The 12,069-nt window shown below is 44.9% G+C and overlaps 1 protein-coding gene across 1 annotated transcript in view; it reads left to right on the top strand.

Annotated features, from left to right (window-relative positions):
* Positions 1 to 12,069, top strand: part of LRRC9 (leucine rich repeat containing 9) — a 1,011,210-nt gene that overhangs the window by 208,325 nt on the left and 790,816 nt on the right. The window contains exons 4-5 of the mRNA XM_078660357.1: positions 332 to 472; positions 11,879 to 11,942. Of these exons, the coding sequence (XP_078516483.1) occupies positions 332 to 472; positions 11,879 to 11,942 (205 nt within the window). The remainder of the gene's footprint in view (positions 1 to 331; positions 473 to 11,878; positions 11,943 to 12,069) is intronic.

Here is a 12,069-nt window from a genome sequence, read left to right as displayed (position 1 = left end):
CCATCCAGAACAAGTGTTTTCTCATCAGAGAGATCCCAAAGCTGGTCCCTAAACTTAACACCTTTGATCAGATCTTTATTAAAAGGGTATTCATGAGGTGTGCAGGTAATGAAAAATTAACTCCGCAAAGGACTCTCATGTTGATTGACTGTGTACAAAAGCATTTTTAATTGCATTGCTTCTCTGTTTCTGGTCCTTCCACCTGGTGGTAATATATGTCATACACATTTGTGAAGGCCCAAAGCTTAAGGATGGCAGTACCAAAGTCATCATGAGATATTGCAGTTGTAGAATTTTTTTTATTAACCATCTTACCTTTGTTTTTGTACAGATGATTGATGGTCTGCAACACTGTAAACATCTGGAAAAGCTTTATCTATATTGCAATGCAATTGATGTGATTGAAAATTTGGAGGAACTAACTCAACTGGAGACCCTGTGGTTGAACAATAATCAGATTACATTTATAGAGGTGAGTGCATTCAAACTGCAGTGCACAAAAACACACACACACATATTGTATTTCCTGTAAGTATTTATAATTTTACTGCGTATATTATTTTTATTCCATGCTCGCCAATTTAAAAGGGGTTCAGACATCGTAGAAATCCTACAAAACCTAATATCCTGAAGAAATAGAAGAATTCCAAAAGTATAATTTACAGTACTCTAAAGTCCATTCTCCCTACCATTTACATTTCTGAAATAGCTTTTGGATTAGGACCTCCAGTTTGGATGTTCTGCCCATGGTCAGACAGGGGCTCAGACTTCTAGTCCCTCTTTTCCCTTCTAATTATCTTCAGCATACCCATGGATGGTTCTCTTCTGGTTGGCAATCAGAACACCCAAGGGTTCTATGTGTAAGTTGAAGAATACTGGGAACAGGATGAGTATTCTCGGATGCCATTTGTGAGGTGCAGTGGGGGAGTGTTACAGGAAGTGAGACGGGACCTGGATTTGATTTTATCCACGCATATTAAAACATTTTATTTGGCTGGTGGAGCTATGGGTTTCTTGCACCAGTTTTTAGAAGCTTGCTTTTCCATTAAGAAGCTCTCAATACAGTGGTACTGAAAATTCGTCATTGAGCCTGCCATCATATTTTGACAAATGCTCTGGATGATAGTGACCCTGCACTTCCTTACCTTCTAAAATGGTCAAACATGCTTTACCCCCTTCACCATGCCCGCCATATTGATCTGCACTTTAAGATGATTGCGGCTCAGGTCAGAAACTTTTCTGCGAGGGAGGTGGAGCGTGCAGGATGCAGAAACATGACACCCACCACACTGTGACCCTCCGAGAAGGAAACAAGTAGTAGGAGCAGCTGTGCAGGAAGGTCACAGGGTCTTAAATCCTACCTTCTATTTTATTTTTCATAGCTATGCATCTGCAGCTCACAGGCTGCTTGACACTTCTACATCTCAACCTGCACAGAGAAATGATCAGTGGAGCATAGAAACTCCAACCTTAGTCTCCACTGACACTGTCACCAGCCCTAGCATATAATATAAAAACTATAAATTCAGGGAACTTTCCAAGCTTCCAGCAAATGCACATTAGGGAGCCTAGCCCTTAATTAAGGAGTCTGACTGCTGTTAATCTTGAACCTATCATGTGCTCAGTGCCCAGGTAGCAAGACAGTGTGTTGAGAAGGGCCTAGTACTCCATAGTGTCTAACAACACAGACAGATGAACAGACGGATCAAGGAGAATTAATATCCGACAATTTTTGATGTAGAGCTTTTCTTTGCTTACTTAGAATTTTAACATTAGGGTGCTCACTGCTGCCCTGAATTCTGACTGGTACATTTAGGAAATAGTTGTGTTAGGTTAGTTTTTTTGTTTTTGTTTTAACAACTTTTGTTGTATTTCATTGTTAACAATAGTTGTACAGGTACATTACTTATGTTGCGTGTAAAAAACAACTGTACAGTCTCTTGATCTTGTTTTTCGTTCAATAGCAAGGGCAAGATAGGGAGTGCACATTTGCTTCAGTGTCATTACATGAATCACATGTTTAGCATCAAACAGTTTCTTTACATAACAGCATAAAACAACTTGATAGATATGTAGTCTATCCTACATATGATAACATCACACAATCTTTGCAAAGATTGTGCTCAATTCTGCATGCCCCATTTTTCAGCCATTCCCCACCTTACGACATAATTGCAATTTAGGACAAGGTGTTGATGCACTTCCCCAACTTCAGTAGGAATTGGGGATACCCAGTTTCAGGAGAGCAATCACAATTCCATCAGCAAGGGGACCACTGGCCCCACCTGTCTTCCCCCAAAAACTCAGCTACTGATTTATACAATTTCTATTTCAATCGTTAGGCTTCCAAACATATACCCTCATTATATGGCAGTTTCCATTTTAATACACACACCCTTCAGGGCAATTTGTTGTTAAATGTATTATGCATATGTCAGTTCATCCCAGGACAGGGCTGCCTCTATTTCACCCTTTCCTCCTTACGGGGAACCTTAGTACTATTTAGCTGTTTAGTTCAGTCCAGTATAGTGTTTGCTTTTTACAGTGTTTGATGTCCAGGGGCCTTTTTTATATTAAGCCATGTAGTCCTAGAAACCGTAGATTTTGGTCTCAGAATAATGTACCATTCCTCATTCCTGAGCTAGGTCCCCTGCCATTGTCAGTGGTCCATTTCTCTTGTACCTGTGTCAAAGGGCGCTGTGAACTCTTTCAGCAGGGCTTCATAGAATCTTGTCATAGCCTTCCTTCCTATTCCTAATGAGAGCATTTCACTGAGCGAAGGATTCCACATCCCTAGTTCCTCAAATGTTTTTCATCTCCATTTTGTGCCACAGTAGTCTTTTATTAGCTTTTCAGAGTGGAAACATGTACATCTAGGATCATGACTAGGTTACATCTTACATTTATAACAATTGCATAGTACACGTCCCAATCTTTATGCCTTCCGACTGTGGATTTCCATGCCATCGCAATACGGCATTTTAACAGAATGAATGACAAATCTATGCATTTTGTGGCAAATTTGTCCTTAGGCACATGGAGGTCATCCCCAGCAAACAATCAAGGGAGTCTGCCCGCAGGGGTCATCCCATAATGTCTGTCAGAGTCACAGTGCTTCTGTCCAGTATTGCCCAATTCCTGGTCAGGCCCAAACCATATGATTAAAGTCTGCCTCCGGATATGTGCACCATGCGCACTTCATGTCCGCTCCAGGGTAGATACGGGGTAGACTTGGTCACATAGAACACTATAACTCTTTGCGCTTTATATCAGATGGCTATTAAATACTCCCGGTAGGGCCACACTCATTTATTGGTCATGCCCACCTCCAAGTGTTTTGTGTTAGTACATGTTGCCTATGGTAAAAACAGCTGCCTCTGTCCATGGTTGTGTATTATAGCAATCCGCCACTGCGGAGAACTGAGTGCCCACAGTGGCAGAACAGAAGCATATGGCGTGGGGCATCGCTTAGGATGTACAGACACACCAGCATAATTTGACTATTGTGGCAAGGCTTTCCGTATCCAGAGGGCGCCTCTCTGGGTGTCCATGATCCAGTCCAGTGTGTCCTGGGCTCTCGTAGTCTGTAATAAGGACACCCTTTCGGGGTTGGGCTCCACCGACAGCCAGCGCATGGGCCACTGAAGATTTGTTGCTGCATAGTACAGCTCGTAATGCGGAGCTTCTAGGCCCCTCTCTCTCCATAGAGGCATATCATTTGTGGAGGGCCACTCTCTTCCTTCCTTTACCCGTATCAAGTCAGAAAGAACAGATTGCAGTTCATAGAAAAAACATTGGCAGAGGGGTATCGGAAGCTCCAAAAAAATGGTAAAGCTGACGAGGTAGTATCAGCATTTTTGCTATTGCCACTCGGTCCTCTCCCTGTTGGACAGAGTGGCAATAGCAACAAGCATTTGCAATGCAATAGGTCTCGCTTTTGCAAGAGTTTGAGCTATTTGCAGTGTAAATGACAATGCCTTTTATTTATGGCCTCCTTCCTGGTCTCCTTCCTACAGTCAGGAGACCAACCCTCCCTACAGGCAGGCGACCAGCTCTCCCTACAGGCAGGCGACCAGCTCTCCCTACAGGCAGGCGACCAGCTCTCCCTACAGGCAGGAGACCAGCTCTCCCTACAGGCAGGTGACCAGCTCTCCCTAAAGGCAGGCGTGTAGCTTTCCGGCAGGCAGGCAGGCATGCAGCTCTCTACAGGCAGGCGTACAGCTCTCCCGACAGTCCCACTGTGGCTCCGCGGAGGTGCTGTCACTACGCCGGTGCACTGACAGTACACATGTCACTGCGCCCCAAGTGCCCTTGTGCATGGATACCCACTCACCACTGTGCACACACAGTGACCCAAGATGTGCAGGCTTCCTGTGCCGTCACATAGTTGTGCGTTGCCCACGGGCGTGCAGCTCGGCTACACCTGCGTGGTATTTCTAGGGGCAGCCCCCTTCCACACCCACAGAGCAAGTAGCAAGTAAGAGTCAGTCATCTGTCTATAGGAGAATCGTCACCAGTGGGTTAATACAGGCAGAGGTTCCTACCGTTGGCACTGGGCATGGTCGCCTGGAAACCCCCATAGCCTCTTCCAGTAACAGCCCCTACAGATCCTGGCACACCCTTGACGCTCATGTAAGGACAACTATAGGCACCCTATAAAATATATGCATATATGGGTTATCTGGGGTGGCTCCGCGTGGGTGTGGGGCTGTTTGAAAGTATGTAATGCCGCCTGGGTGGTCAGTTTACAGTCCCCTATAGAAAGTGCGCAGCAGCCCTTACCATGCCCAAGGTTACCTGGATGGTCTGGCTGGGGTCCCCAGACGCAGGCCCCCCACCAGCTTGCAGTCGAGGTCCGGGATGGCCCGGCTCGCCTCCTTTTCCTCCCCGCAGTTGACCGAAGCTGAGATCTGGGTGACCTCGGCCAGGTGGAAGTGAGGAGGGTGCACGCTGTATCAATTCACCCCGGGGGTGCTGGTGGACAGATCCTGCCCTGGTGTTGAGCGGGGGAGGCTGAGCAGCAGCACCGGGAGCAGAGGGATAGCCAGCCCGGGGGCCATCACCCCTCAGAGGGTGGCACTGGGGAAGCCAAGAGAGCAGCGCGCACAGGAGCCGACAGGGCTGGGTCCTCTGCAGCGGTGAGGTCGGCTAGCGGGCACAGGAGCTGGCAGGGCTGGGTCCTCTGCTGTAATCTGTCCGGACAGGTGGGCACAGGAGCTGGCGGGGCTGGGTCCACTGCAGTGGTCTATCCGGGCAGACAGGTCCTCTAATGCCTGTTGGCAGGGCTGGGTCCTCTCTTGTGGTTTTCTCACAGCTGCAGGGTGCTGCTCATGGTTGAGGGCAGAGGCTTGGACTGAGATGCGGGGATGCCATGGAGAGCGCACCGGCTGCCCTGGGAGAGGCACACCAGAGATTGGCGCTCCTCCAGGGACAGGAGCTGTGTAGGGGCCACCCACGCTCTGGGATCTGGCTAGAGGTGCTGGACGGGCACAACAGTTGGACCTCAGCAACAAGCTACGAGCATAGCTGCCAAGACGGTGAGAGACTGGTCAAAGTCCTTCCCACTGATGAGCATGAAGCCCCAGGGTCTGGGGCCCTCGATAACGATACGGATCATGACGGAAATGCTGCTTTCATTTTACAATAACTGCCGCCCACACAGCACTCGTGGGTGGGCCGGCAGCTATTCTTAAAGTGAAAGCGCTATGCCGAATGAATTTTTTTTTTAGTGCTTACTGACTAGTTAAAGGAGACAGTATAACGCTGCACGTAAAAGATCCAGTCCTGATGTGTCACCCCAAAAGGAGACAGGGCGGTAACAAGGAGGGACTAAGAGGCCTCATTTACAATGGAAAGCCAGTGTTTAGCATGGACGATGACGCAACCCAATGAAAACAAGGGGTGGGGCTTCAACCCCACCTCTAAAACCTACCCTACCCCAATATGCCTTGCAGAGCGAGCAACGCATGCGTGCTGCAAAGCAGGTCTGCAAGACCTAAAAATGCTGATACTACCTAGTCAGCTTTACTTGCTCTAGCAGGGATTCCAGTAGGCTAGAGACAGACGCATACCAGCCTTCACCAACCCCAGATTATCCTGTATGAGGTCATCATCCGAATGTAGATGTTAATTCCCAGAAAACAGAAGGAATCATATTGCCAGGGCATCCCCATGCGATGGGGTTCTTGTCTCTTCAATTCTGTGAGTTTTGTAAGATGAAAGAAGCACTATTTAGCCCAGTTCAGATTCACGCCTGAAACTGTTCCAAATTCATTCAACACTTCCATCACACGTGGTAGATATCTATGCACCTCTCTCAAATATACAAAGGTGTCATCTGCATGGAACAGAATTGCCTCTGCTCAGAATCCCTCACTGTGAACCCTGTTGTCGGAACAAGCCTGTCAGTGCCTCCATCGTGAGGGAAATTTTTTTTTGAGAAAGTGACAGCCCTGTCTGGTGCCCCTGCCCACCTGAAAGATTGCTGATATTTCCTTGCCCATGCATGCCTGGGCATTCAAGTCCATGTATAGAAGCTCTATCCATTTCAGTATCTTTGGACCTAAGCCCATTTTAAGCAGTACTCCCTGAAGGGAAGGCCAGTCCAGCGAATCAAAAGCTTTTCAATGTCATGGGAGATAACCACATGTGGAGGTAACCCTTGAGGATGTTTCTCCATGAGCCTGAAAAGATGCTGCAAGTTGAGAAATGTGTTCCTCACAGGAACTAAGCCATTTTGGTTGTGATGGACCAGCACTGTGAGGCAAGGCTTCAGCTGGTTCACTATTGTCTCCCAGTCCAAGTTTAGTAGTGAGATTGGTCTGTAGGATTCCACAATTAGGGGGTCTCAGCCTGGTTTAGAAAGGACCACTATCGGCGCCTCTCTCAATGACGCAGGCAGTATACCCCTGTTTGGGGCAGACTCAAACACCTGTAATAATCGTGGCGCATGTAAATGTAAATGTGTAAATGTATTGCGATTTATATAGCGCACGTATCACCCGAAGGCATCAAGGCGCTTGCCTTGGGAACCCGTCCTGGTATTCCCCTGTGAGATAACCCCAGCAGGGTATCCACAAGGTGAAAGCCAGGCATCCCGCCGCGAGGGGCCGTAGTGGAGATTAAGCAAGCTATTGCCCAGAGTCGCAGAGTGTGAACCCGTGAGTCGAGTAGGCACCGGAACGAGAATTATCGAGTCCGTGGAATTTTTGAGCCCAAGACCCGCCGAGGCGGGGAATTGAACCTTGGTCCAGGACTGATCTTAGCTTCCGGGTCTGCCACCTCTAACCCCTGAGCCACACTTCTCCACTCCACATGAGTGGCTGTATACATAAAATAGAATTCCACAGGGAACTCATCTGCCGCCTGGGTTTTATTATGTACCACCTGTTCGATCACTAGCTGGACCTCGTCAATCATTAACAGTTCATCAATTGTTTGCCGTTGTAGGGGATCTAGGTGTGGGATTAGCTGGCTCTTCAAGTAATCTGGCAATGGTGGTCCATTATGTCTCTCCCTCGATACAGAGCAGTGTAGTAATCGAAGATGGTGGTGTTAATGTCAGTCCGTGTATTAAGGATAACTCCAGTCTGGTTTTTAATAGTGTTCAGTGGCAGGCTGTCCCTTTTCATGTGCAATACCCAGGCCATTACCCTCCTTGCCCTGTCCCCCTCCACATGCTGCCAAATATGTTCTGCATAGTTCATTTTCCCCAGTCTGTCCACTAGTGCCCTATGTTCAGCCCTGAGGGCAGATAGCTGTGCCCGCTCCTGCCTGTATCTCCATTTGGTGTATGGTGTCTTTCTTCTCTATAAGTGCAAGTGGTAATGTGAGCTTCACCCCTCAGTCATTCTTAATGTATAAGCCCTGCTTGACCACCATAAAGTTGTCCCACCCCACCTCTCTATCAGTTGTAGTGCTGTAGTTTTCATCGAAGTACTAGGTGACTTGAATACCCCCAGTCTCACAAAATGTGTTGTCATGTAGGGCCCTGTGTGTGCAGCCTCCATGTGGGGAACGATGCATGCCGCTGATCCCAGTATATCATCATCTTAAGGGGTCTTTGATCAGAGATCATGCTACCTAATTGTTCAGTAGAAGCGACAAACCATGCTTGAGTTGCAGAGGATGAGGTTTATTCTGGTGTGTAGTTGGTGGGCAATCTGCAAACATGCACACGATGCGGACCACAGGGGAGTAGATCTGTCCATAGTGGTGTAATGTACACAGTTAAAATGTCCACCCCATATACTTGATGCATTTAAGTCCTGTACCTTTGTGGGGTTCAGGGCCTCTAGAAATTGTGTTTGTCCGTTATTAGGGGCATACAGCACCACAAGTGCAATAGGGGCTTCATCCAGCCTCTCCTCCACTAACACATAGCGCCCTTTGAGCCCACTATTTTGTACATGATTGCCAGTGGGGCTGTAGATGCCGACTTATCAAGTAAAAGTACACCTTCTGTCTGCGTCCGAGGTCGGTATGAAACCCTGTGGTTGCCCTGTGGTTGCAGAGACCCTGGCTGATTCTGGAGATTGAGAAAATCCTCCCATGATTTGTTGCTCCAAGAACATTTCTGTAAAGTATGGCAACCACTGGTGAACTACTTCTTGGCTGGACAGTATAGTTGTGTGCAACTGTGTCTTTACAACTGTTTTCAGAATAACTCTATGGAGACATGTGCTTGTGATTATTGAAGCTGCTCAGATTGGCTTTTCTTCAGATTTTTCAGATGTTAAGGTATGTGAATTTGTAGAGCGCGGCTAATCACCCGTGAGGGTATCCAGGCGCTGATTAGGGCAGACCTGACTGGGAGGAGGAGACGAGAGAATGCCTGTTAAGTCTGGAAGAGCCATGTCTTGAGGTGGCCCATATGTAATATGCCAATATGTTACAAATGGGGTTTTGTTTGAAAGTAAGTACGGGCAGAAGCATTATAAGTGCGTATTGCATACTTTGGTAATAGTGAAAGCAGATCTTTAGAGGAATTTGATAAAGCAGGCAGAACAAGAGAAACAAATGAACACTTCTCCACTAACATTATCACACAGGTACACAGCTTTCCTAGGTTATCTTTTAGATTTTTTACGTATCCAGCAAAAGGTATAGCTAGTCAGTGGTAGAACTCTTAAACTATACTGCTGTACTGTGTGTGTAGTGGCAGTGATTTCAGTAGTTCAGTCCTACATTCGTCGTTGCATAATTTGGTGTTCTCTTAAACTTGTACTTCCAAAATGTTCCTTTATCTCTTGCATGGCCTCCTGTTTGAGTAAATGTAGGTGTCCCCTATATTCTCTCTACCAAATCACCAGGGGCCTTTCCTTTTAATGGATAACTATATTATCTTCAAGGCACCCAGTATATAGCCAGTGTCAGCCTTCGGGTCGGTTTCAAGAACCAATCTAACTCTGTTCATTTAGGCTCTTATATCCAGGAATACACACTTTGGGGGGAACCTGCTTTCTGTTACCTACAGCATTCATAAGTTGTGCATTTATTTAATGACATAGCATTTTGTAAAGTTCACCTCACGTTTGAAAATTGCTTAAACATTTATAAAGTTTAAAATAAACATTTACAATACCAGGACATATAGTAAGTTAAATGTTTCATTTACAGTGGTTCTACTACTCTTAATGAACATTGTTTTTAATAGCAACCACGTCCTATGAATATGAAGAACAGGAAAACTCAAATCAATTTGTATCTAGTCAGTTATGTTAGTGCTGGGAATTACTTAGCTGTTTACCACACAAGGAATAGTGCATAGTTTAAACCCGGATCGGTACATTACTGAACGGTTTCAAAAACATGAACAATTACTAGTCTAAAGAATTCTGTTCTAAAGTTCTGTGTAGGGGGGAATAGCTAGAATTAAACTGTCTGGTTTAATGTTAGTTCAAGCTATTCTTGATTGTCCAGTAGTACTCTAATGCCAGAATATACTTTTCAGGGTAAAATGATCACTTTAAAAATAAATCCACTTAACATGAATAGAAGGGTGCTTCGTATGTTGAACCATGACTTATGTCCTGCTTTTCTTTAATAGGACGTGCTTATATGAGTAGTGCCAGTCAACTGCTTTTGTTCTGTTTGAGTAATTAGGACCACATTATCGGTGACCAGCAAGTTTGAGCTAGACACTCCTTTGAGCATGAAATCTTGTTTTAGCAGCATCGCATGCCTCTTATTATCATTTAGGGTTCAGTTCAATAAATTATAACCTTATTGTTTGTTCTCCCCTCAAGATTACCACGCAAATGTTAGCTAAAATACCTTTTTTGGTTATGAGTAACGTTTTTTGAAACCACTGTGCTTTATCCTACAAGCCTCAGCATTTACTCACTTTCGTTTTCCACAATAGTGACTTTAGCCTTTGTTTTCTGGTGTAAAATATTTGTTATTGGAATGTCCATGAGGCCTCCCATCTCTTCTATTGCTCCTCCTTCATCTCACTTGCAGACAGTAGGCTAAAGAGCTTGGTTTACTATAGGGAGTATAGAGTATTTACATGTTATCATTTGAGTTTAGGAATATGAAGGACATCTGTATTTGCTCCTGAAAAATAGTTTATGGTGGTCTCTTTTACACATAATGAAGGCACGTTTAAAGTTAGATACCAATGGTCCATGGGGGGGGGAGTCTGGGACAGTGCCCTCAGAGGTCAGAAACCTCTAGCTCCAGAGTAGGGACCATATTTAATTAACATTAACACCCCACAAGCCAACATGGCCACTGCTTACTCTCGGCATCTGCTTCAACCTTTATGCTAGCTTTACACCAAAGTGCTAAATGTGTTAGTGATGGAAAAGGTTTCTTCAATATGTGGTACCATGTGCCTGAAATAATATTCTGATATATTCTGATTATTTTTGGGTATGATTTAGACTTTGGCAGACAGAGTATAGGCAGTCAAGATGCCAGAGGACATTATGTCTACCACCCTGCCTTTACTATGCCTGCCAGCCCTGTGGTGAACGTTCTGGGTTTGTATAAATTGCTGTCATAGTGGCTCATACAAAGCCATTTAAAAGTTTGATGTTTTTCTGCCATTGATTGGCTCACGCTAAACTTTAAAAACTTTTTTTTCATTGGCAAAACTAACTCCCAAAATGGGAGTCGAATGGGCCTGACAGCATGGGAGTTTTCCCCATGGAGTTTGGTTAATTGTTTTTTTAATTTTACTGTCCCTTAGTTCCAAAATATTCCTGGCGCTGACAGGTAGTTAAAAAAATGGCACCTGACTGGCCACTCTAAATAGGCATACAGTTGGACGGCTTACCTTGAATGGCCCATACTCCCTTGGGCTGTCAGAAAAGGTTTACATTAATGGAGTAAGTTGTATTCTATCAGTGTAACCCTTGTGGGCTGTCAGACTCTAAATCGAGAGGCAGACCTAGGGATTGCTGGACTGGGTACTCCGTCGCCATTACAATAGAGTACCTTGTCTGCCAGACTCTAAATTGGGCCTTTAATTTGTAGACTCTAAGCTAACCTTCCTCTGCCAACGTTTTATAGATTGATAAGGACATAAAAGTAGCTTATCCCTTTTCTGCTGAGTCACTATTTTCTTTAGGAATGGCAGAAAATGTGCACATTTCTGCAAACTCCAAATGATATGAAGGCATGCTCGCAGTGTAAGCCATTGTAGGATTTTCTGTTTCTGCAGAAATGAGAATGTTTTATGGAACATCAAAGCTTCAACATTTTCCAGTCTGAATAATTATATCGTGTAATTAAATTGGTTACATTTGCAAGGAACAATTGTGATTTCACTTTAGTTATTTTGTCACATCCCGTATTGTTTTTTTCAGGTACATAATACTATATTTTCCTTACTGAATATTTTGTATGTGTTTATTTTAATTTGTTTTATCAGGGGCTCCATACCCTGCAGAATTTAAAGGAATTAAATCTCGCTGGAAACGAAATTAGTACAATTGGTAAGTTATTGTAATATAATATACAATATTGTTAAATCTGCACATAGATTTCTGAACAATGTGAACCCAGCCTAATGATTGCCAGCAACCATCTTTATTCTGTTTGGTTACTGAGGGGTTTGATGTT

Source organism: Lissotriton helveticus, chromosome 9 (assembly GCF_964261635.1).
Source record: "Lissotriton helveticus chromosome 9, aLisHel1.1, whole genome shotgun sequence".
NCBI classification, from domain to species: Eukaryota; Metazoa; Chordata; class Amphibia; order Caudata; family Salamandridae; genus Lissotriton; species Lissotriton helveticus.
Note: the sequence above shows the minus strand (reverse complement) of the source record. Positions and strands in the feature narration are given on the sequence as shown.